We start from the raw sequence: 24,192 nt of genomic DNA, 5'->3' as shown, positions 1-24,192 counted from the left end.
CAAATGCGTAACTTGACTATGAGTTATCACTATGAAAGACAATTGCATCTTTGAGAAATGTTACATCCATTGTCTTACTTTGATTTAGCACTTTCCATTTCTGTTCCTTTCCATGGAAGGAAACTTTGACATGTTTTTCAAAGCATTTAATATTGCACACTCCCTCCTTTTTGTGCTTTCCACAACTCATTCCAGTAAAGTAAAAGTGATGCATGAAGTAATGTGTTTACTGCTTATTGAAATTGTCTTTTGCAGGAGTGCAGCAGACTTGATTTGATCCTGTTTTGTAAAGAATAAACAAAAGCTCGGTGAGTAAACCATGAATAATAGCCTACTGTGGTGATGGTTTATTGAGGTACACAGGTGACTCCACCTGTCACGAGACCAGTGTGGTGCAGAGGAGGAACATGGAGCCCTCCACTGTAGCCTAATAGGAATAGAATAATCACAATGAATAACGGCAGAATGAGGCATCCATCTATTTATCCTCCATTCATGGATGAATAGACCAGTAGGTGTATGCCCATCCCTGTTTGATGTGACGTTCTTGACCCTTCCTCCCCTCCCGCTGCCTATAGATGCTGGCTCATTCTCTCTGCGTCTCTTGTAGTGAAATCTGCTTTAGAGAAATTCGTGTCCCCTTGTTTCCTTATATGGTGATCGGCGTCGCGTTCCGCCTTGTTGTAAGCGAGGCGCGTTCACGTCCGCCGCTACCATTCACTTCCATATTTGGAAGCGAGTTCAACAAACCCCGAGGAAGGGAGGGAAGGGGAGGGGTTGAGAGAGAGGTGGTTGTTGGAGTGGAGAGAGGAGGGAGGGGGAGCTAGAGAGGAAGAACGACAGAGAATTTCAACCCCATCATGAAAACTGGTTTTGCGCTTGCCTGCAGAATGTCTGTCAAAAAAGACGTACATGAATATAGGCGACAGCAGCCCCCCCCCCTCCAAAAAAATGTTGAATACCGGTATGCACTTACAAGTAACGGTCCGCTCACGATTAGACCGTTACAGGCTACAATCACGTTCTAACTTCTGACTTGCAGACCGTGCCACGGGTCTACACCATAGACTGTAAAAGGTCTACACTTATTTGGTTGAATATTTATTTTAGCCCAACTTGAAAAATGCTCATCCGAATAGTTGCTATATTATTCAATTAAGACTTTGCAGCGTGCAAATTGGTTACGCACTCGTACTACACTGATGGATACATTTCGCTCGAGAACAAAATGTCTCTCGAATAAATTCCGTTCGTAAGTCGAAGTCGGTAAATAGATGGTACAGGGTCGTGCAGGTATGATAATTTTATTAATTATTAAATGGTAATAAAAACACATTGTCCCATGATGCTCTCCCTCCATGCACGCGACCATTTGGGTGCGTTTGTTTTCTACGCCGACATTGTCCGTCATAACAGATTAGTTGAATTTACCACAAAGAACAATTTCCACAATCTGATGATAATGATTTTAATTGTTGATACATATAGCCTATAATAAGGTTGAAAAAGATACAGCAAAACTAATAATAAAGCTTATTTCCATTGTGGCATGTAGGCTATAGCTAGTTACACTCAAGGGGTCAAATTGACCTACATATAAATATCGCAACGACGTGTGTGTGTGTGTGTGTGTGTACACCGCACCGCACGTCTCAAAACAAATGAATTACACAATAAAATGAATGTAAATGTGCACACACATGAAGTAAACCCCAATATTATATATCTATCATATATTATATAAATAAATAAAGGGGACATGATGCAATAAATGAATGCAAAAAAGCAGAAGAAGAAGTGTGAACTGAAGTGACTAATCGGGCGACCCAGTAGTATACGCGGCGGCGCGCCTTGCAGATTTCATGCTCGTACCCGTACGACGTGCACGTCGGGCGCGACGGCACGCAGAGAGGCGCGCCCACGTGATGTATCCACCGCGAGACCGCTGGTTCATCATCACAGCCTCATTCAATTTCCACCCAGAGACGACCACCAATACACAGCAACAGCAATATGGTACGTTTGACACTAGATTCCACCGTTATTAGCATTTACAATGGTTCTTGTTGTTGCACTTCACTGTAGATTCAGAGGTTGGACAGTTGGAGTCCTCTATAATGTTTTTGGACTGATGGTTTTAATAAAGAATAGAGGTGAATCTGGTTCTCCTCAAAATGGCCAAGTCGGTGCCACTGTGCTTCGTGAGTCGACATAAATGTCGTTGACATTGAAAATGGTATTTTTCCATTTTTTTTATTTTAACAGTTCGGAGGGACATTTTTTTGTAGAACTTGCATCATTTGTCAAGAGAAGCTCAAAGTCTCTATTCATTGCCTTGAACTCAATGAACTGGCTGCTAGCCGGTTAGCATTTTTGGGGGAGGCTTAGACGAGCCATTATATATTAAGCTTGAATATTTTATTTAAGAAGAGAGCTGGTTTCTTTATCGACCCTTTGGTAAACAGTCCGTAAAGGTTCAAAGATGCAGAGAAATGACTAACGGGCCCAAAACAACTGGCGCCATTTCCTTCCTCTCCTCTCGACAAAAAGGGGCCTCGTCTGTGTCGTTAAAGTGAGCCCTTAATAATGTCAAATAAAATCAATACATGAAACATTCATGTTCAGTTTGCTTTTTGCCGGCGGTGTGTCGGCTGGAGACGCCGGGCTGGAGTAGCGGTGTGACGGCAGGTGCATCGTCGTAGCCCCGGGCTACATTGTGTGTGCAGCTAACTGTATTGTTAGGTTAGCGGTGCCGCTGCTAGCGGAGACGGGAGGAGGCATAAAATGGTAGAGCTGTACCTCCCATAGCCCGTAAGGGACGGGCGCGCTGTGATTGGTTGGTTGGGTTGTCAGCGGATACAATTTTGTCCAAACGCGAGTAAATGTATTCAATACGAGCGGGGCTTTTTTTGGCATGGATGGACAAAACAACGCATTACATTTTATATTGCCAAAGCAAGTGTGAAATAAAAACAAAGTCTGAAATGTATGTATAATTACAATATGGGCCGCCTACTGTCTTTATTCTAGGAGGCTCCTAGAATAAAGACACGTGAATTGAATATAACTAAGTGGAACAATAGTGCTAATCAATTTTAACACCACAGTAACTGTATTATGGACAAAACAATTTAATGGCTACCTTTTTGAAGAGATTCCAGAAATCCATACATAACTAGACTGTCTAGTCTAAACAGACCTGTCGCATCAGAATAATTATATTAGACACAAATACAATTGTCTGTTGTTCTGACAACCGACGAGCCAATCAACAGCGTGCCGCGCGGCCCATTCTTCCTGGCTATGGGAGGTTTGACACATACTACATACATAATGACAGGCAGTATGGCTGACGTTAGCTGCTGTGATTTCCTTGTTCTTTGTTTGTACTCGGCTAACATCGTTCCAGTTCAACCCTCCTCCCTGTGTGCGCTGCTGCTAGCTACAGCTAGTTTAGACTACGAACAGCTAGGACTCGATGCAGAACTCGAGGGGTTAAAACCGCAGAGAAACAAAAGAATGGGTGAAATTGACAGACTTGAATAGTTTCAGAGCAGGGTTTTGCCTTATATAGCAGCGAAGCTAGCGCACATGTGCTGCCGCTTGCTGCATTCAATGGCCCCACCCTGAATTTGGTGCAAAGACCATTTTTTTGTCTTGGTCGTTGTTGTTATTAATGCCATTTTATTATTTTGAATCTGTTTAAATTCTCAGCCGGTGCCTGTATCACGCACGCTCTGTTTTCATTTATTTATTTATTTGGGTTAGGAGGGGTGCGAGGAATATTTTCGAGAGGATGTCACCGTTATGTAAGGTTATAACTTTAGCTGTATGCCGGTTAGCCAGCAGATGCTAAACGGGCCTCTTCTTGTTCTTCCTGATTGGAGCTACGCATCTAATTTGTCCACCGGATGACTTGAAACAGACTGTGGATTTAGAGAAATCAGCTCCAATGAATAGCTAGCTAACTTCTCTTTTTTTCCACCCCATCGTCGAGTCGAATGTTGCAAACATTTGTGAGACAATAATTAGTATACTCTTAGTTAGTACTCTACATCTAGTTATTCAAATAATTCATGGCCCATTATATTACATTGACTTGAGACCACTCACATAATTTATTTAGATTTAAGGGATGCAATCATGCACCGAATATTCTACCGAATAGTGGCCAAAATGCATATTCGGTTCAGTTATTTTTTATAGCGAAACCGAATAGTCAATGAATCGGGGTACCTTTAATTCGTAACCTACTGTTTTGTTGTGATGAAAATGTAATCATGTATTTGCCATTATCATGTAGCTCTACACAACAAGGGTATGACGGCAATGGTACAAAAACTGGTCAAATGTATAAATTATAATAATCATATTCAGCTATTCTGTTTTCAGCCCACTGTTTCCTATATTCGGTTTTAGCCAAGACTTTCCCATTCGGTGCATATCTAGATTTAATTTATCAATCTTAATTCTCTTCCTAGTATTTAATTTGTGCTATCTAAATCTGAGTTTCTAAACATTCCCTAATGTTGAGGGTCAACAAATAAACATTTGAAAGTAATATTTTAAAACTATATTATTTATGGCTTGGGCTGCCTGGTGTGGTGTCACTGTCAACTTGTCTAAACGGACAGGTACATTTTCAACAACTCTTCTAGATATTTTATTTTATGCTGATGTAGCAATATTGTCCACTAGTTCTATTTAGTTGGTCAAGGTAAAGAAACGTACTGTTGGGTTATTTGATTGATGGTCAAGTAACTTGGGTTTCTATTAAAATTAAGTAACTTGAACCCAGACTTGAAACACCGCTTGGTGTTTTATGACAGGAAGAGGAGGAGGCTGTCTGTGGGGATGTGAGTGTTCTTCTTTTCTCTGAATGGACTGACCAAAAGCAGGTAGTAATCAGCACGGGCCCTTGGGTCTATCTGAAAAGGAGGGGAAAAGTTAAATAAGCTTGCAATTCTATTGTAATCTGCACTTTTCTTTTTTTGACAATGACAGTCAGAAGAATTGGGTATCTCCCAGACCCAGATCATGTGAACTTGATGTCTGCAGTTTAATTTGTATGCATCTTGTCAGAAATCTATACCGTATTTTAAGATTGTTCTTTTGCCTGTTCTCACCAATAAACCAAGTAGCAGAGCAAACCTACTACACCCTCTTCTGCACAATTCCCTCTAAATGTGGGTCACCTATTGCTTGCATGTCACTGGATGACGAGCAAGTATTTTGTGTTAGGATATTATTTAGGGATATTGCCGTGGAATTTTAAAACGCAAAAACACTTTTCCTTGGCCGGGGTCAACCTATTTGCAGGTGTGGTTATGGTTAACATCCTCTACCGTGTCTTCCTGACACTGATGTGATTCCGGTGGTGCACTGGCCTAAACAAAATCAGAAGACCTGAGTTGAGTTTATGGGGCAGCTGTGACTCAGGGATGTCACTTGTTTGTATTCCAACAGAAGACCCATTGTCTGTGGCAGAGCCTTGCAGTCTAACCCCCTTAATTCCTGTTTCCACCCCTTTGCTCCTACACAGCCCTTCCTGCCATCAAGCTACATGGTGAAACCGTGTCATGTCATGAGGCTGTAAACAGCCCAGCAACATGTCTTATGTAATGGCAACTTAAGGTTATTGCTCATGGTCTAAGACTATTCAGATATGTATGAAACACACCTGTTGTACCACACCTTAGTGCTCTTCCAGTCCCGATTGTGGATTTTGAACTTTGTCACTGATAAGCACCTGTCCGGCTACAATGGGACTATATCTTAATTCTTCACTTCCTCTAAAGTTTCAATAACTAGAACTTGTTTATAGCAAGTGGAATAGTACTCATTGAAGCCCAGATGGTGACTTTGTTTTAGCCATTGTTGTGAAGGTTGACCAGTATATAATTTATTTCTTCAGTCTTCTTCACTACCACCGTTTGTAACAAGGGACCACACCTTAAATATCGGTTCTCTTTATCAGCTGCTCTTTTAAGGAGTGTTGTGCTCGGGGTGATAAGTCACATGTAGCCCTCTTGGGTCATTCTCCAGTTTCTCTGGTGTCAATGTTTTCTGTTCCTTAAACTTCCTTTAAGCTCAACTCCTAGCAAACTTAACATGATAGCCATTAGCCAATTTCTCTCTCTCCTCAGACCAGGCTACTTGTATTTAAGTATCAACATGCATGGGTGAAATTTAGTTAAATAATTTAATGGACAATAGAGTATTTCAAACATAGCTCAACTTATAACTGTTATTCCCTGAGAGTTTGAGATCTCTTTTTTATGGTTTTCATAGGATGTAATTGAAAACTTATGAATGCTAGGACTGGCTTAGGTTGTGTTCAGCTTTAAATATATATATTTAAAAGAATGGCCAACAATGTAATGTAAGACAGCAGGGTATTGACTTGAAATGGCAAATGCATTTGTGTTGACACAGTATGTCATAATTCTCAAAACATCTTGCAGCAAAAGTATGCTTTGTCAAATTGGAAATGTACTTGAAGATGAATCTAACAGAGCCTTTTGTGTGCAGGCCTCCGGAATCAAAGTGACAGATGAAGTGGTTGCAGTTTTCAACGACATGAAAGTGCGTAAAGCTCAGGCCAACGAGGAAGAGAAGAAGAGGAGGAAGAAGGCTGTGATGTTCTGCCTGAGCAAGGACAACCAGAACATAGTCCTTGAAGACGGCAAAGAGATCCTGCTGGGAGACCTAGGAACCACCATCCAGGACCCCTACCAACACTTTGTAAAGATGCTGCCTGCAGATGACTGCCGCTACGCTCTGTATGATGCCACCTACGAAACAAAGGAGACAAAGAAGGAAGACCTGGTCTTCATCTTCTGGTGAGTACCCAGACAGACCCATCAACAGTCCAGTTAGTCCGGTTGCAATATACAAAACGAAATGCTTCACAGTGGTGGCAGATCTAGAAACGGACCAGTAGGATAACGGCAATATCCTGAGTGTTGGTGTAAATTAAAGACTAAGGGTACAATCACACCTCTGTGTCGGATGTTTTGTAGCCAACACAAGCCAACTTAGCCAAGGCTTCAGATGTGCCACTTTGCCATGTTGTCTTGTGGGTGACTGAAAGAAAACTACAAGCTAGTTTACTTTTGGTAGACACCCAGTCAAAGTTTTCCCAATAGAGGGGAAGTTGACGCTAAGCTGACACTATGATCCTGCCCTAATGAAAAGTCAATATTTGTTGAGCTATGTTAAACATGGTACAAATGCCTAATTCATGATTCATTGCCAATAATATAATAAAACTGAAAACATAAAGTGTAGTGCCATCTGTAGGGCCAGGCTGAATATTTCACCTTGCCACAGCTTCCTCTTTCCCCACCTAAAAACATGACTTCAACTCTACTTTCTCTTGATGCAAATTTCAGTCCATATATTATAAAGCAACTGGTAAAGTATTTCCTTCTTGGCCAGAAACATTTTGAACATAGATAAATTGGTTTAATTGTCTTCATTCCACACAGGGCTCCAGACAGTGCACCCCTGAAAAGTAAGATGATTTACGCCAGCTCAAAAGACGCCATTAAGAAGAAATTCACAGGTGAGATATCAATTGGTTGTATTCTAGTTTAGAATTATGTTTGCCAGTTAATGTGTTATTAGATCAATCAATTTGTAATGGGTGATTGATTTTGTGTCTAGCTTCAAGCTAACGATGTGTCACGTCATTGTTTAGCATGGAAATCTGTTCTTTTCGGCAAGCAACACTGCGGTGGAGTACCACTTTTACCCTGGCGCCCCTATTTTGGGCACATCAGAGCAGAAATGTTCAAAATGTTTATTTCTTTACTTTCAAACATGGCAAATGGCAGATCTACAAGCTCACAGCTCATTGCATCATGAGCTTGGAGATCTCGTAAGGCTTAGCCTGCACCCAGAAATAGGCTTGATGTAACCAGCTCTAGTTCAGATGGCGTCAGTAATGGAATGCTGATCTCTAACTAGAAATGAGAGGACAAGGATAAAATGACATAACCAAATTAGATGGGCCACATAGTGGGCTACACTAATAAAATGCAGATAGTGCCTTTAAAAATAGTCCTCAAAGGAGTAGTTCACCCAAAAAATGACTTATTTTCATACACACCCAATGAAGCCTTATTCATGGAGATTGTTTTTGTTTCTGTCGCATTCCTAAACCAATAATTTGATGACCGTCTGAGTCTCCTTTTCAGTGTCCAATAGACCGATGACCCGGTCATCAAATTATTGTCTCAGAAATGGCACAATCTCCATGAATTCAAAGGTTTATGGCTTGCGTAATTGATAGAATTTAAGTAATTTTTTTGGGTGAACTACTTTTTAAAGAAGGGACAATAACCATAGTATTTGTCCTACTTTAACATGCTTTGTATTCCTTCCTACTGTAAATCAAGCCATAACAAGCCCACATGACTAAAGTTCACATGATCAAATTCCTCTCAAACTGAATGACACAAAAATGCACTGTGACAGACAGAACCTCATCAGTCACAGAAACACTAAAGCAGTCCTTGATTCAAGCTGAAGGGAGTTGCTTTCCTCAGCGTCTCATGCATTCACGTCTTCACAGACGTGAACAAGATCGCTCACCAGCCAGACACATGAACTACAAGGTTTATTTATACTGATCAGGTTGCTAGCGGTTTTGTCTCAGGTATCAGCAAAATTGCAGCAATGGACGATCAGTAGACATTATGTCCTATTGCTCATTATTGGCACCTCGACTATTTCAAGTTTCAATTGGATCAAATGGATTGATTCACTTTATAATATCTTGTAGAGTAAATTTGTGATGCCACCACAGAGAAAGACAAACGTCAATTACACAAAGATTGGGACAACAATGGCAAGACTTTTGTGAACTGGAAGCAAGCTATATAATACCAAATTATACAATAGAAATAGAGGTGTGGCTGGAGAAATAGAAATGAACATTAGTTTTTTGAGCAATTAAAAAAATGCTTTTCTTTTTTTCCCTATTTATTCTTAGGTATCAAACATGAGTGGCAGGTGAACGGTTTGGAAGACATCAAAGATCGGCGTACTCTCGCTGAAAAGCTTGGTGGTGCATCGGTAATCTCTCTGGAAGGAACCCCTCTTAATCTATAAATCAAGCCCCAGGCTTCAATCGAGGCCTACCAGACACATCTGATGGGTTCAGCCGTTCATTCCAATTTGGTGTGGAGGGAAGGGCAGAGGCAGAACCGGGATCATTTGTGGCACTTCTGGGGGAGGGATATCGTGGGTGGGAGGGAGGGTGGGTGTGGGTAAAGTGACAGTATCAAAATTCCACAACTGCAGACTGTCATTCCAGTTCACACACATGAAGATGAACAAAACACAAAGGAAAACAAAATAAATACAACCGATGATGAAGAACGAAGACTTTAAAAACTAAAAACACTTAATGTAAATGTATGAAGGACAGGGTTTTGTTCTCTTGGGTTCCATTTGAATGATTGCAGAGAAAGGGACAGGCAACAACTGATAGGATTACAACATATTGAATCCTCAAAATATATATATATATATATAATTGTTCCAACTACCTTTTTTTTTGCCAAACTTCGAGTTAAAGTTTTTTTTTAAGTGTGTAGTTGAGACTAGGTGTTAGTTCAAACCAAGTTACTTAATTGCACAAGATGTTATCAAAAGCTTCTCTGGTTGGGAAACACGGTTGAAATGAAGATCATTTAATTTTTGTTTGGTTTTTTGTTTTGTTTCTGTTTTGAACATGCAAATTCCAAAACTTTACTGAATTCCATTTTTATTTCCTGTTCTCAATGAAAAATGAAGAAAAACGACAATGGCATTGATGTTCTAAAGATCACATTCCTCGTTACTTGTTCAAACAAGGATCCGGTGGGTTAGAAGTCTAGATCGTGTTCTTGAAGGGTTCAGATGAGGAGCGATGATGGATTTGAAGCCTGTGTTCAGTATTTAGACTGATTCTTGAATGGTGGATGTTTTGTATCGTCTCCTTATCTCTAATAAAAGGCACTAAACTACTGACTTGGTCTGACTTGATGTTTTTCCACCAATTATTCTGCTTTGTATCCAAACCCACATAAAAAAAATAAAGCATTAATTCATAGCTTGTGTTCCAGTGAGTTATCCTGTAAGTGTAATGGGAACGCCTTCCAAGCTGAACCTTTATCTCCTGGGATTCTCTCACACTCATGGTAGAACAAACTTCTGCTCTCATAAGAGCCTGCTTTTGTCAGGTGTAATTATTGGAATTAAAATGTGTTAAATTAAATTTGTTAGCTCGGTTTTTGGTTGGCTTGTAGGCATTACAGAATGCGCATACCCTCTTGTTGACGAAAGCTAGCATGAACCTTGGTGTCTGTTAGTTACCTCAGTCACCTGTAATCTTTAAGTTCCATACCCATCAAGTTACAGTTTAGGGGCAGCGGTGGCCGAACGGTTTGCGGAGCGGTCTTGATATCGGAAGGTCGCAAGTTCGTGTCCCCGGACCGGCACGTTAAAATTACAACCGCTCAAGTGCCCTTGGACAAGGCATTGAACCCTTACCATGAAATGTTCTATGAGCAGGGCCTGGCTGTAAACAAGTTATTGAGCTTAGTCCAGTTACCCTGGGTAAACAGTACCTTTCCTTTACATACAATTAAATACCAGCTAAAGACCCTAGTGCAGGTGCTCTACCTAATAAGACCACAAGAGGGCGCCCCAGCCCAGCTCCACTCCAATCCTTGGTACAAAAAACATGACAGCATTGTTAGAAATCTGTTTATTAAAATATATCTGTAAGCATTTTTTTTCTCAAATAAAATTAACATTCTGATCGACCATACAACCCACACTGAGCAATGTGTGTCCTATGCAGCAACTTTAGAGCAAAACATTTCAGTGGCATTCACAATTTCATTGATTTGTTCATTCAGCAGTCTAATTTTCTGATGTGCTTTGAGACCTCAAAATGTTATGTTTGTGGAACTGTACAGCTCCATAAAAAAAAAATGAATATTGTGTAAAAGTTCATTTTTTCCCTAATATAATTCAAAAAGTGAAAATGTCATATATTCAATTCAAGTATTTAAAACCTTTTTTGTTTTATTTTTCCTTTCTTGATGATTATGGTCTACAGCTCATGAAAATCTAAAAATCCTATCTCAAAATATTAGAATATTGTACGAGACCACAGACCACTAAAACAAAAAAAACAACGAGAAATGTTGACCAACTGAAAAGTATATTAATGTATGCAGTCAATACTTGGTCTGGGCTACTTTTGAACATTATTTCATCAATGGGGCGTGGCATGGAGGTGATCAGCCTTTGTCACTGTTGAGGTGTTATGGAATAAATACTTCACTTTATGCACAATGAATTGGGAATATATGAAAGTTTCACTTTCATATTACGGAAGAAAATGAACTTTTACACAATATTCTATTTTTTTTAGATGGAGCTGTATTAAATAAGCATCTATGTCGGTGTCATTGTGCAGCTTCTCGGGAGAAACTTCAGCAATTTCAGCATTATTTGTTGAGGCCTGTCCTTCCCCATGGCTCAGTCTTGACATTTGTACTGTTTGTACAATGTAATGCAGGAAGTGAATAAAAGCAAACAACAGAAGGAGTGAACATGATTTAAAGATTGGTACCAAATGGTATCAACTGTTGAATGAAAACTCTACTGTTCATACAGCCAGTGTGAGATGGTATTCATTAGATTTAGTTCTTCTGTCAAACTGGCATCCATATTTTGGGCACGTCATTTTAAGCAAACATTTTATCAAATTTTTAAATACATTTAAAAAAGAGTGAATAGAGCATAATTCTAATCTCACAATGTGCCAGCTGGTCATGATGCAATGTGAGTTAGTATATCTGCTATTTAAAACCTTTCACTTCTGGATGTGCTGCCTGCCACTACACACACATACAGACACACACGTGTCTTTATACGCACACTAGCGCGCGCGCGCGCGCGCGCGCACACACACACACACACACACACACACACACACACACACACACACACACACACACACACACACACACACACACACAGTGTCAGTGTTATTCTTTCCTCTCTTGTTAAAAGTGGCTTGCTTTTAAAAGGTGGAAATACTGACAACGTTATGAATCCAACTGAGAGGAAAAGTGCATTAAAAGCTGCTGTGATGATGATATCACTGGCAGACATGTTTTATGAAGCCAAAGGTCTCCAGAAGCAAATTGTAGACAGGAGTGAAATGACTCAATGAGGGAATTGGACTACGAAGGAACATTCCTGAATTTTCAGGGTGGAATATAGAAGGTGTGATTTCTTATGCACCTTCATATTTGAATTGGATTAAATTCTGTCTCACCTGTTTTACTAGCAGCAATAAGGCACTTTACCCCCATTTTTTGTGAACCATTATGTGCTTTCTTTTACCCTTCATCCAACATTTAAACATCCGTCCTTGTTTGATCCGACTCAACCACAGTCCTGTGCCTGTCTATCTCAGTTTAAACTGCATTCTTCTTGATTCCCATGCAACCAATAACAGATCTGAGCAAACTTCAGCGGCGTGAAGCGTACAGCCACGTTGTAATCCCGGTTCTCTCCGTTTATTTCCAACCACTGATGTCCAGAGAAGACCCCGATGACCTTCCTCTCCCATCGCTCCAGAGATTTGTCCCACACTCGCCCGTAAACCCCCGAGCCGCTGGCCCCGGGCCTGGCGTCACAGTGCTGATAGATGAGATCGTTGGACTCGTCCTCCACGGGGCAGAACCGGTACACCAGCTCCCCGGGCCTGTCACTGTCGAATCCAGAGAAGTGGATGCGCTTTCCGGCCAGGTCCTCGGAGGACGGGGTCACGGCCAGGCGCATGAAGGGCCTGCGATGAGGCCAGCGTAACTCCAGCAGCGCATAATCAAAGTCCATGCTGACCTCCTGGGGGCCCTGAATCCAGCCTTTTGGCACTCGGGTACGTTTGACTCGAACCCAGCGTACCAGAGGCTTCCAAGAGGAGGTGCCATTGATGGAAGGAGGGCTAAGGAACCCCACCCGGAGCTTTCGTGCCCCCTTGACATAATCCTTCCCGTCGTGTACGCAGTGGGCGGCTGTGAGGACATGTCGCTGAGACACCAGAACCCCAGTGCAGCCGGTGGAGATCCGCACCGCTGTGGAGAAAGGATAGTCCAACAGGAAATGGTCCCCGCGGATGTTAAAGCGTCCATCAGCCCCGTAGATCTGCCTTTTAACACGTTTGCGTCTAAAGGTGACTCTTGGCACTCTCCTCTGTGGCGGTGGGGTGTGAGAGACGAAGGCGGCGTCCTCCTCTTCGCTCTCCACGTCCACGGTGGTGAGGGTTCGAGAGCCGTCGGCATACAGGGTCTCAAAGGACAGTTTATCCTTGAGTTGTTCTCCTCGGTGGAAGCAGCTGGAGTTACAGTGCGTGGTGAAGTCCAGCTGAGTGTGCGCGCTGAACTGGGAGCGGGTGAGACGTTGGGGGGCGTGAGGCGTCAGCGAGGGCAAATGTGCAGCGAGGTGGTGATGAGTTGTTGGAAGCGACGACAGAGAGAGGGGCAGGAAGAACTGAAGCACCAGGAGCGTGGTGGAGAGATGAACCAGGAGGGAGTTGTGATGTGGTGTCATGTTGGTGATGGAAAATACTGAAACGAGAGACAGAGAGAGAGAGAGAGAGAGAGTGAGAGAGAGAGAGATTAAAGAACTACACAAGAGCAAATAGCTTGTGATGTTTTCCAGGAATGTCATAAAGTCCTTCCAAAAACAAGCAATGTGGAAACAAGGAAAACGGGAAGCTATTTGAAACTATGGAGCTCATTGGCAAGTAGTTGAGTGATCTTGCTAACACACAAACTATATAATCAGCATGAAATCTGGACTCTCACATTGACAGAAGGATTGGAAATCTTAGTGCCTATAGGCCAATGAGATCAGCTTACACAAACAAGCCAATGCTGTAATGTAGGACGTAAACATCATCTATTAACAAGGCACCTCCTGTTCCGGTATTATGGATTATTCAGGAAATCGGATTTCAATGCCACAGTCAACAACATGCATTTCTCTGTCTGTTTTATCAGTTCACAGGCATCTTTTGTTAGCTAAGGGCTGAACGGACAAAACCCGAGAGGGTTGGCTATAATGGTCATGTTAATGAATTTACGGTAATAACAATTACAAAATAGCATATATAAATATAATACAGCATGACCAAGAAGTTTGAGTTTACTACTTATTGTACTACTTCAGATTATTCACAAGATGCTTGAATTTCTTTATAACAGCGGACGGTGGCTGAAGGAATTGTTGAGAAATAAAGTTAAAGCTGTCAAATTGAATGCATATATAGTTTGGGGACAAGCAGTTATTTTCCGTAAAACATTAACTACTCCGCGGTGCATGTGAACTGTAGGTCCATTAGCCAGGACAAAGGGATACTTGATCCCTCCTGAGACTATGGACCCTCAGGCACTCATGGAACGAAGAGAGCAGGTGTCTGAAAGTGAAAAGAGACAAGTTTAGGCATGGCAGCCGAATGGAGACGCATATACAAAAGGTGCAGGGTGGGGCCTGTCCACACAACTACATTATATACCTGTACTATCCTCTATCTGTCTATCAAACCATAAAGAGATAGAATCACTCTAGAGGGCCTCTGTAAAATGAATGAGTGTTTGTCATGGCAAATGGCACAAAAAACATCCTGTTCCTTTGTTTCGTGCAAAGTAAAAGCTCTATTGATCGTTTGAAAGGCTCTGTTACAATATTATGCAGGTCCGTAAAAACATCCGTATAAACATAAACATTGCTGTAAACAAGCTAGCTAGCAAAGCCTGTCCTTGAATATTGGGACTTGACTTCATATTGTTACCATTGTGTCTTGGCCTTTGAATCTTAATCATGGAAACGTCAGGGCATTCAACATTGAACAGAGAAACAGCAGCAGAGAAACAGCATTCTGCAGCCTGCTACAGCAATTTCAGCTGATCAGAAGCATTGGTAGAAATGTATTAGCTGGTAATTACGCTGTAATTTTGTCCAATAACCACAACATAACAACTGTCAAGTTCATGAACCCAACGTCATTTCTTCCGTCAGGGCAGCAGCTTGGAGTTCTAGAGATCACAAGACAACATATCATATTGCATCCTCATTATTGCAGGAAAAATATCAGTATAAACCACAGGACCTTTGTGGGCCCCTGGAATCTCTGTCTTCCTTTGAGATACTCTGAGTGACAAAGTAGATGTAGCATCACAATCTCTCTCTCTCTCTCTCTCTCTCTCTCTCTCTCTCTCTCTCTCTCTCTCTCTCTCTCTCTCTCTCTCTCTCTCTCTCTCTCTCTCTCTCTCTCTCTCTCTCTCTCTCTCTCTCTCTCACACACACACACACACACACACACACACACACACACACACACACACACACACACACACACACACACACACACACACACACACACGTATTGAGTTGTGCTTGACATGTACTGTAATTCTGCAAACTGTTAATAAATACTTTAATCAATCAATAAAACACACACACGCCCACACACACACGTATTCAAGCTCAACTCGAGTTGTGCTTGAAATGTACTGTAATTCTGCAAACTGTTAAATACTTCAATCAATCAATAAATCAATCAATCAATAAAACACACACACACACACACACACAATACGTGTTTCAGCGTGGGGTCGACCTACATCATTTGACTCTGAGCTGACACAGCAGGTCCCTAGCCAAAAAAACACCACAACCCTTGGAAAACTATGCAGGCTCCTCCTATTGAATTCCATAGGAAAATGATACAAGAAAAATCCCATATTGACATCAGCTAAAGTTGATGTATGTTTTTTTTTTTTTTTAAGATATTTTTTTGCGGCTTACGCCTTTTATTGATTTTTGAAGGGACAGACAGTAGGCTGACAGGAAACGGGAGAGAGATGGGGGATGACATGCAGTAAGGGCCGTGTCGGGTCCGGGAGTCGAACCCGCGGCACACCGCGACTGGATCACCAGTCCGGTGCCCAGACCGTTACGCTACGGCCTGGGCCCAAGTTGATGTATGTTAATGGAGGGCAATAGGGCATATTGCTTTGGGGTTGGTGTACTACGACTGCACACTAGCTGATTGCATTTTGAAAGGGCCAGGTTAGTCAGGCATTTAAAGACCATCAGTGTAGCCTTGTATGCCAAAACCTTAACTTTTGTAAACTAATGTTTAGGCTATACATTTTATAAACACACACACACACACACACACACGTATTGAGTTGTGCTTGACATGTACTGTAATTCTGCAAACTGTTAATAAATACTTTAATCAATCAATAAAACACACACACGCCCACACACACACGTATTCAAGCACAACTCGAGTTGTGCTTGAAATGTACTGTAATTCTGCAAACTGTTAAATACTTCAATCAATCAATAAATCAATCAATAAAACACACACACACACACACACACACACACACACACACACACACAATACGTGTTTCAGCGTGGGGTCGACCTACATCATTTGACTCTGAGCTGACACAGCAGGTCCCTAGCCAAAAAAACACCACAACCCTTGGAAAACTATGCAGGCTCCTCCTATTGAATTCCATAGGAAAATGATACAAGAAAAATCCCATATTGACATCAGCTAAAGTTGATGTATGTTAATGGAGGGCAATAGGGCATATTGCTTTGGGGTTGGTGTAGGTACTATGACTGCACACTAGCTGATTGCATTTTGAAAGGGCCAGGTTAGTCAGGCATTTAAAGACCATCAGTATAGCCTTGTATGCCAAAACCTTAACTTTTGTAAACTAATGTTTAGGCTATACATTTTATAAACATGTCACACACACACACACACACACACACACACACACACACACACACACACACACACACACACACACACACACATGATCATCGTCATCATCATTTGCAATTTGTTGCACATCATGCACACAGTAAAAAGTAAAATCAATTTCAGGCAACAAAGTTGAACAACATGCGTTGTTCAACTTTGAATTGAACTTGTGACAAGGAAATGCACGTTTTACAACACCATTACCATTAGACTCCCAGCCCAAAGCTACACCTGAACCCTTGGCCACTACACATTCTTCATGTCATCTTTGACCCCATAGCGAAGCTCCTGCAGGAATTATGGGACGATCTGATTCCAAAGTGAACCTTTCCCAAGTAACTTACTGAAGCGTTATCATTCTATAGGCTACCCTTTTTAAACCAACGGCGTGTGAAAGTTACACTGTTGTATCTCTGAGTGCTGTTATTGGACCCCAAAGACAACAAACTCTGTTGACTTATTCCTGTCTATTGTAGAGGCTAAAGATAACAGTGCTACTGGTCAAATGGGGGCACGGGGGGATTTCTTTTTAAAATACAGATGGAATGTGAAATGTGCTTATAAATTGCATGACACAAATAACGAAATAATGAAAATATGCATCTAAGATATCTATTCCATTATGATAACAGACACAGGTAGGCTACAAAGTTAACGTTACCTCCTAAACTGCGATTAAAATCCGTAATTAGGCTACATCCCAGTCACGTTTCTCTCTCCATCAAAAGTTCTGTTCATTGTAATATTCCAGCTCTTCATGTTATAGGCTATTTGTGACAGACAATCCTGCAGTGTAGTTTATGGACTTGTCCGGCGGAACGCGTATCCTTATAACGTGCGCAAATTATAGCCTACAAAATGCCACGATTTTGTATATGACCAGCGTGCTGCGTGCGCCTTATGAATTACTCGGTCCAGTTTTGAAACCTCCTCCGAAAACCGGCTCGCTCAAATAAATGTCTGTGAGAAGAATTTGTGCAGCTGCTCGATCCCTCCTTCCTTCATGGTCCTCCTGCCCCGCCTATGCGCACCACTGGAAATATGGGACAGTTTTAATTGTCACCCTGGTGCCAGTAGAAGGTAGGTGGGGTGCATGTAGGCTACTGGCTACTGTATAATAACCAAAACGCTTTCTAAATGTGTGTGGTGGGGCATAGCCTATGATATCATGGACCAAAGAAAAACACTTTTATTTGCTTCATGTGATGATTTCCTCACTCTCCCGACTTTCCAGTCTCTCTATTAACTGTCCTTTTCAGATAGATTTTATGTCAAACACACACACTCACACACACACACACACACACACACACACACACACACACACACACACACACACACACACACACACACACACACACACACACACACACACACACACACACACACACACACCCTCACACACACACACACACACACACACACACACACACACACACACATGATCATCGTCATCATCATTTGCAATTTGTTGCACATCATGCACACAGTAAAAAGTAAAATCAATTTCAGGCAACAAAGTTGAACAACATGCGTTGTTCAACTTTGAATTGAACTTGTGACAAGGAAATGCACGTTTTACAACACCATTACCATTAGACTCCCAGCCCAAAGCTACACCTGAACCCTTGGCCACTACACATTCTTCATGTCATCTTTGACCCCATAGCGAAGCTCCTGCAGGAATTATGGGACGATCTGATTCCAAAGTGAACCTTTCCCAAGTAACTTACTGAAGCGTTATCATTCTATAGGCTACCCTTTTTAAACCAACGGCGTGTGAAAGTTACACTGTTGTATCTCTGAGTGCTGTTATTGGACCCCAAAGACAACAAACTCTGTTGACTTATTCCTGTCTATTGTAGAGGCTAAAGATAACAGTGCTACTGGTCAAATGGGGGCACGGGGGGATTTCTTTTTAAAATACAGATGGAATGTGAAATGTGCTTATAAATTGCATGACACAAATAACGAAATAATGAAAATATGCATCTAAGATATCTATTCCATTATGATAACAGACACAGGTAGGCTACAAAGTTAACGTTACCTCCTAAACTGCGATTAAAATCCGTAATTAGGCTACATCCCAGTCACGTTTCTCTCTCCATCAAAAGTTCTGTTCATTGTAATATTCCAGCTCTTCATGTTATAGGCTATTTGTGACAGACAATCCTGCAGTGTAGTTTATGGACTTGTCCGGCGGAACGCGTATCCTTATAACGTGCGCAAATTATAGCCTACAAAATGCCACGATTTTGTATATGACCAGCGTGCTGCGTGCGCCTTATGAATTACTCGGTCCAGTTTTGAAACCTCCTCCGAAAACCGGCTCGCTCAAATAAATGTCTGTGAGAAGAATTTGTGCAGCTGCTCGATCCCTCCTTCCTTCATGGTCCTCCTGCCCCGCCTATGCGCACCACTGGAAATATGGGACAGTTTTAATTGTCACCCTGGTGCCAGTAGAAGGTAGGTGGGGTGCATGTAGGCTACTGGCTACTGTATAATAACCAAAACGCTTTCTAAATGTGTGTGGTGGGGCATAGCCTATGATATCATGGACCAAAGAAAAACACTTTTATTTGCTTCATGTGATGATTTCCTCACTCTCCCGACTTTCCAGTCTCTCTATTAACTGTCCTTTTCAGATAGATTTTATGTCAAACACACACACTCACACACACACACACACACACACACACACACACACACACACACACACACACACACACACACACACACACACACACACACACACACACACACACACACACACACACACACCCTCACACACACACACACACACACACACACACACACACACACACACACACACACACACACACACACACACACACACACACACACACACACACACACACACACACACACACACACACTGTATAGCATCTTTATTCAATCTTTTTGGGGGTTTATCATGTAAAATCTGGCACAAGTCGTTGCATGTCTTATCTCCTGAAGCCTCCCATATACACTACAAGAGTTTTGACAAGAATTTGGAAAGATTTTTAAAAGACTAAATTAGACTAGAATGTTCAATGTAGTCTTTAAAAAAATCTTTCCAAAATCTTGTCACGACTCTTATGTATGGGAGGCATTAGCCTCTTTGTTAATAGCTGATGGTTGTGTTTGCCAAAACTAAGAAACTTGTCTTTTTAAACACATCTCTATTTGCATCAGCATGTTAGGTGCTTTGTCAACTCAGTAGCTGGCAGCAAGAAAGGTCTTTGCCATGGTTGTATTCCAGCACAGCTATCTATGCCAAAAATCTATCAGAGTTGTACCTGATGAAGAAAACAAATTAATTCACGTAAGATCATAGCCGTCAGGCAGAGGATTCCACAGGTGTTGAGGCATGTTGGCTGAAGCGTTCATCCTGTGTAAGTTGTCACGTCTGGCTTCGCTGCCTGGATCTCTGACCTTGATCTCCAAGAGGTCTTTCAAAATCTCGCAGGAGCTTCTTTAACCTGTGGAATTTGTGAAGTCTCACTCCTGCTGTCTCTCAGAGAGCAGTTTCAGATGTGAGACAGAGCTCTTATAGTCACAGGAATGCTGTGGAATCTCCCAGCGAGTACACAAGACAAGCTCTCCACACAATGTGTCCGCTGTTGCTCTCGCTGTGTGACTGTCACACCAAAGGGAACACCTTCCAAATCCAGCCCCTGTCCCCTTGGCAACCCTGCGTTGGCTGTTGATAAAAGAAGCCTGTGCTAATTCAACTCTGGCACCATGAATAACATGTTGTTTACAGATGGCTCCGCTGAGCCTAAGGTATGTTTCCCATAGCTATGTTTCCCTTTCACAATCACATTGGAAACATGAGGTAGAAGGCAAAAGGCCAGAGATGTGTAAATGTGCAAAGCTGTAAGCATATGATATCAATCTTTAGATAAACAGAAGCGCTGTGTCACAGCAAGCAAGAGCCAGAGAGATTCCCTCTGGTTCTCTCGCTCTTTCCGTGTTTCTTTTTCTCTTCATTCCTCCTGATCCAGTTTCTATTCGTAATTATTCATAAATATACCACAGTGTTTTTGTTTACCATCACACAGGATGTGACGCAAGTATCTCTTGTGCTATTTATACAGTTAAAGCCAACATAACTCTTCACATTCACACAGATTGTATTTTTCATCCAAGCAACTCATTTTGGAACGCAAACACTTCGAGGCATGTTATCACAGTATCTCCAGTGTGATCCTGTAAATTCAGGGTGATGGTTAAGGAATCTTGTTAATAACCAGAATCTGCCCTCTCTCCTGTCAACAGTAGGCTACAGGCTGGTACAGTGGATCAGTTGTTCCTTGCGTGACCTGGGAGTCATGGCTCCCACAGATTCAGGGGAACGTACTGTAAATAGACAAAGGTACTGTATAGGGCTGCGGGATAGTATGTTAAGGTAGATGCATGCTGGGACACAGAGGCCTGTTTATTGTGCTGAAAGAATTAATGAAATGCCACCCTTTTTTCTAAGGCAGAGACTCTTTTTTATGACTATTTTTATGACCAAAATGAATGGTTCCAGATAGACTTGAATTCATAGACTTGGATCAAGTCAGTTGTCTTTATATATTGTATATATTATTTCAACTGTTAACGAGATTACACAAAACGGAGGGTGAAGGCGAGATTTATTGCAGACAGATTGATTACAGTATGGAGCTGGGATTGAGTGAATGGACAGAACAGGTGACTGATGCACGATAAACAGAATGATGAGGAGGAGACATGGTGAAGGAGCTTTGGCGTGAGCCCCCGTGGGGACGGGCCGGAGCCTCGGCTCGGATCCTGCCTGGCGAAGGCAGGGGGGCTCTAAGCCTGCCCCCCTGGGGCCAATCTGGTGGAGCCTGCTGCTGGGCGGTGGCGGGGAGGTGGCGGGTACCTGAACGGATAGCAGAAGTGAGACAAGGAAGAAGAGGCGCCCTTATAAAGGGGCGCAGACAGACAACAGAAGGTAACGTTGATCTGATTGGTGCCGTTGAATGATGCATAGTTCCATCTCTCGGTTGAAATTACGTTTACAACTATCACTATAGAGCACCGAAGTCTGACGTCACTTTCAGTAGAGGGCGTCAGTACCCAGGTTCATGTATTTGTTTAGTTGCATTGAAATCCCCATTGAGGCGATTTTAGATCGCCTCATATAAGAACTGTGTTTGAAAAATAAACATGTCACCCCGGCCGCTTCACTCATATGGATATGAAGAATCAACTTACTGAGAGAAAACGCTAATGTTACTGCTGCTGAATTAGTTAGATTTTCGCTAGAAGCAAACTGTATCATATATGAGTGACTGACTGTTGCAAACGATACAGAGACACCTCCCTGACAATAACGCCGAGACAGCTTGTTTATTTTTGGACCACAACGCTTATAGTAGACGATATTAAGATCACCCCATGTTATTCTCCATAGAGAAATTACTTCCGCGAACCAGGGGAATGGTCGGGATGAGCGAGTTGCGTCAGGACTTCGGTGCTCTATTACCAAGTGGGTCACAACCCAGGGCACGGAAGGACACGACACAGGCAGTTGATCCTTGAATTTGTCTTTATTCCTTTCATGTGCAGGGAATTACACACAATAATATCCTTTTACACAGGAGAGGTGATCTCCCCACTGTCCGGACAGAGGATATCTTCTGAGTGTTTGTGGAGATGACTGATTTATCCTGTTGTGCCTTAATCAAGTCCATGCACAACAGGTGCGCAGCCACACCCAGCTCTGAGTCCAGTTCTAGTTTGACTCAGACCAGGTGTGACTGCTTAACTCAGTCATCCTCCTTCCCACAGTTATATTTAAACAAAAAACTGATATGCCCTCAGTTTTAAATGTTTCAAACAAGAGCTCCTTTCTCCTGTTTTTAAATCACAGGTTCTGATGGTCTGTGACCACGCACCGCCTACCACCACTCATGCTGGCAAAGCTCACTCTTTCCTACATGATTCATTTAAGTAAACAAATAGTAGCACAGAGAACCCATTTCCCCTGAGGAGGCGAGTGTCATTATCATTATGTACAACTATGTTAGTAGTCTGTCAAGTTGTGTCAACCTATGTTGGGAGGAGAGAAAATAAATGACCCCAACAGAACACCAAAAGTGTGGCAACTGCAATGGGCACCTTGTAGGGTGAGATGTCCCCCTTTGCGTGGGACAATCCCTCATTTCAATACTTTTTCAGGTGACCCACAAATTGAAACCCTGTCTCACATTGTGACTGATCAAATGCCTAATAGTTAGTCCCCTAAAGTTGGCTTTCTATTGTAAAGCTCTCCTTGTATCTTTTACTTGTGTTTTTAAACCCATTAAAATACAACTTTCAAGGATTAAGAAAAAACTAGTGGCATCAAAATATCCACTCCAAAGAGTTTGTGAAAAGAGAAGCATGATCTGAACGTTTTCTAACGATTTTCTTTGCAGTTTTTGTCCTGCAAATTGTAATAGAGTAAAGATGCGCTTGAATCTTAATAATATCCACTTTAATTAATTCCTTGGGTCACTTAAATTATACTATTAGCATGTTTTGTGTTTTTGGTATAAGCTTTACGGCATTTGTTGTTCTGGATAAGCTTTTTTTTAAATGCCTTTTTTAATTCTTCATTTTACTTTGCAATAAGTTAATAATGCCCACGATATACAGTAGCCTAATACAGCATGCATATTATTGAAGACACGAGTCCATGTAGCAGTTAGGCAATCTCATCGTAGCATATTGCCTCTCCTCTGGGCAACGATACAAGTTTTGAAATATCACTCTTTCTGCTGCCTGTAAATTTCCCAAATGGTTTGTAGTTTCTGAGTTATTTAACTTAAACGCCACATGCATTCTCTATGGCAATAGCACAAAATTTGGCATGCTACTAGTCCTACATACTTAAACCTACCAACCCCATTCCAGCCTACTTAGGTTCATCTTACGGTTACATGTTTGCCTGAAAAGGAATCTTTGAAAGGTGTCATAGTTTTAGAAATATAGTGCTTTCAAATTTGAGACATTTAACATGGGGCTCAATGGCAGCTCTATAGGCACGTCAAAAGTCACTTTCACCTAGAAACTCCATTCACACTTTTTATTATTCAGCTTACTGTGGAGACACATGCTGGAACTTTTTTTTATTTTTTATGTTTTGTAGTTTATGAGTTATTTAACTTAAACGCCCAATGCATTCTCTATGGCAATAGCACAAGATTTGGCATGCTACTAGTCCTACATACTTACACCTAGCAACCCCATTCTAGCCTACTTACGTTCATCTTACGGTGGACATGTTTGCCTGAAAAGGAATCTTTGAAATGTTTCATAGTTTT

At 41.7% G+C, this 24,192-nt stretch overlaps 2 protein-coding genes across 2 annotated transcripts; one reads left to right on the top strand and one right to left on the bottom strand.

Moving 5' to 3' along the window:
* The first annotated feature begins 1,881 nt into the window (after positions 1 to 1,881).
* cfl1 (cofilin 1) lies at positions 1,882 to 10,017 on the top strand. Its single transcript, XM_083786589.1, has 4 exons — positions 1,882 to 2,016; positions 6,532 to 6,842; positions 7,491 to 7,567; positions 8,999 to 10,017. The coding sequence occupies exons 1-4, from the start codon at positions 2,014 to 2,016 to the stop codon at positions 9,115 to 9,117; spliced, it is 510 nt and encodes a 169-aa protein (XP_083642715.1). The 5' UTR covers positions 1,882 to 2,013; the 3' UTR covers positions 9,118 to 10,017.
* Positions 10,018 to 10,750: 733 nt separating this feature from the next.
* Positions 10,751 to 17,837, bottom strand: prss23 (serine protease 23). The gene is made up of 2 exons (XM_083785309.1): positions 17,526 to 17,837; positions 10,751 to 13,640 (listed from the first exon to the last, which is right to left on the bottom strand). Exon 2 carries the CDS (start codon positions 13,621 to 13,623, stop codon positions 12,484 to 12,486), a length of 1,140 nt encoding a protein of 379 aa, XP_083641435.1. The 5' UTR covers positions 13,624 to 13,640; positions 17,526 to 17,837; the 3' UTR covers positions 10,751 to 12,483.
* Between the last annotated feature and the right edge of the window lie 6,355 nt (positions 17,838 to 24,192).

The sequence above is a fragment of the Protomyctophum parallelum genome (genome assembly GCF_964188405.1).
Source record: "Protomyctophum parallelum genome assembly, chromosome: 16".
Taxonomy (NCBI): domain Eukaryota; kingdom Metazoa; phylum Chordata; class Actinopteri; order Myctophiformes; family Myctophidae; genus Protomyctophum; species Protomyctophum parallelum.
This window is presented reverse-complemented; position numbering and strand designations above follow the sequence as displayed.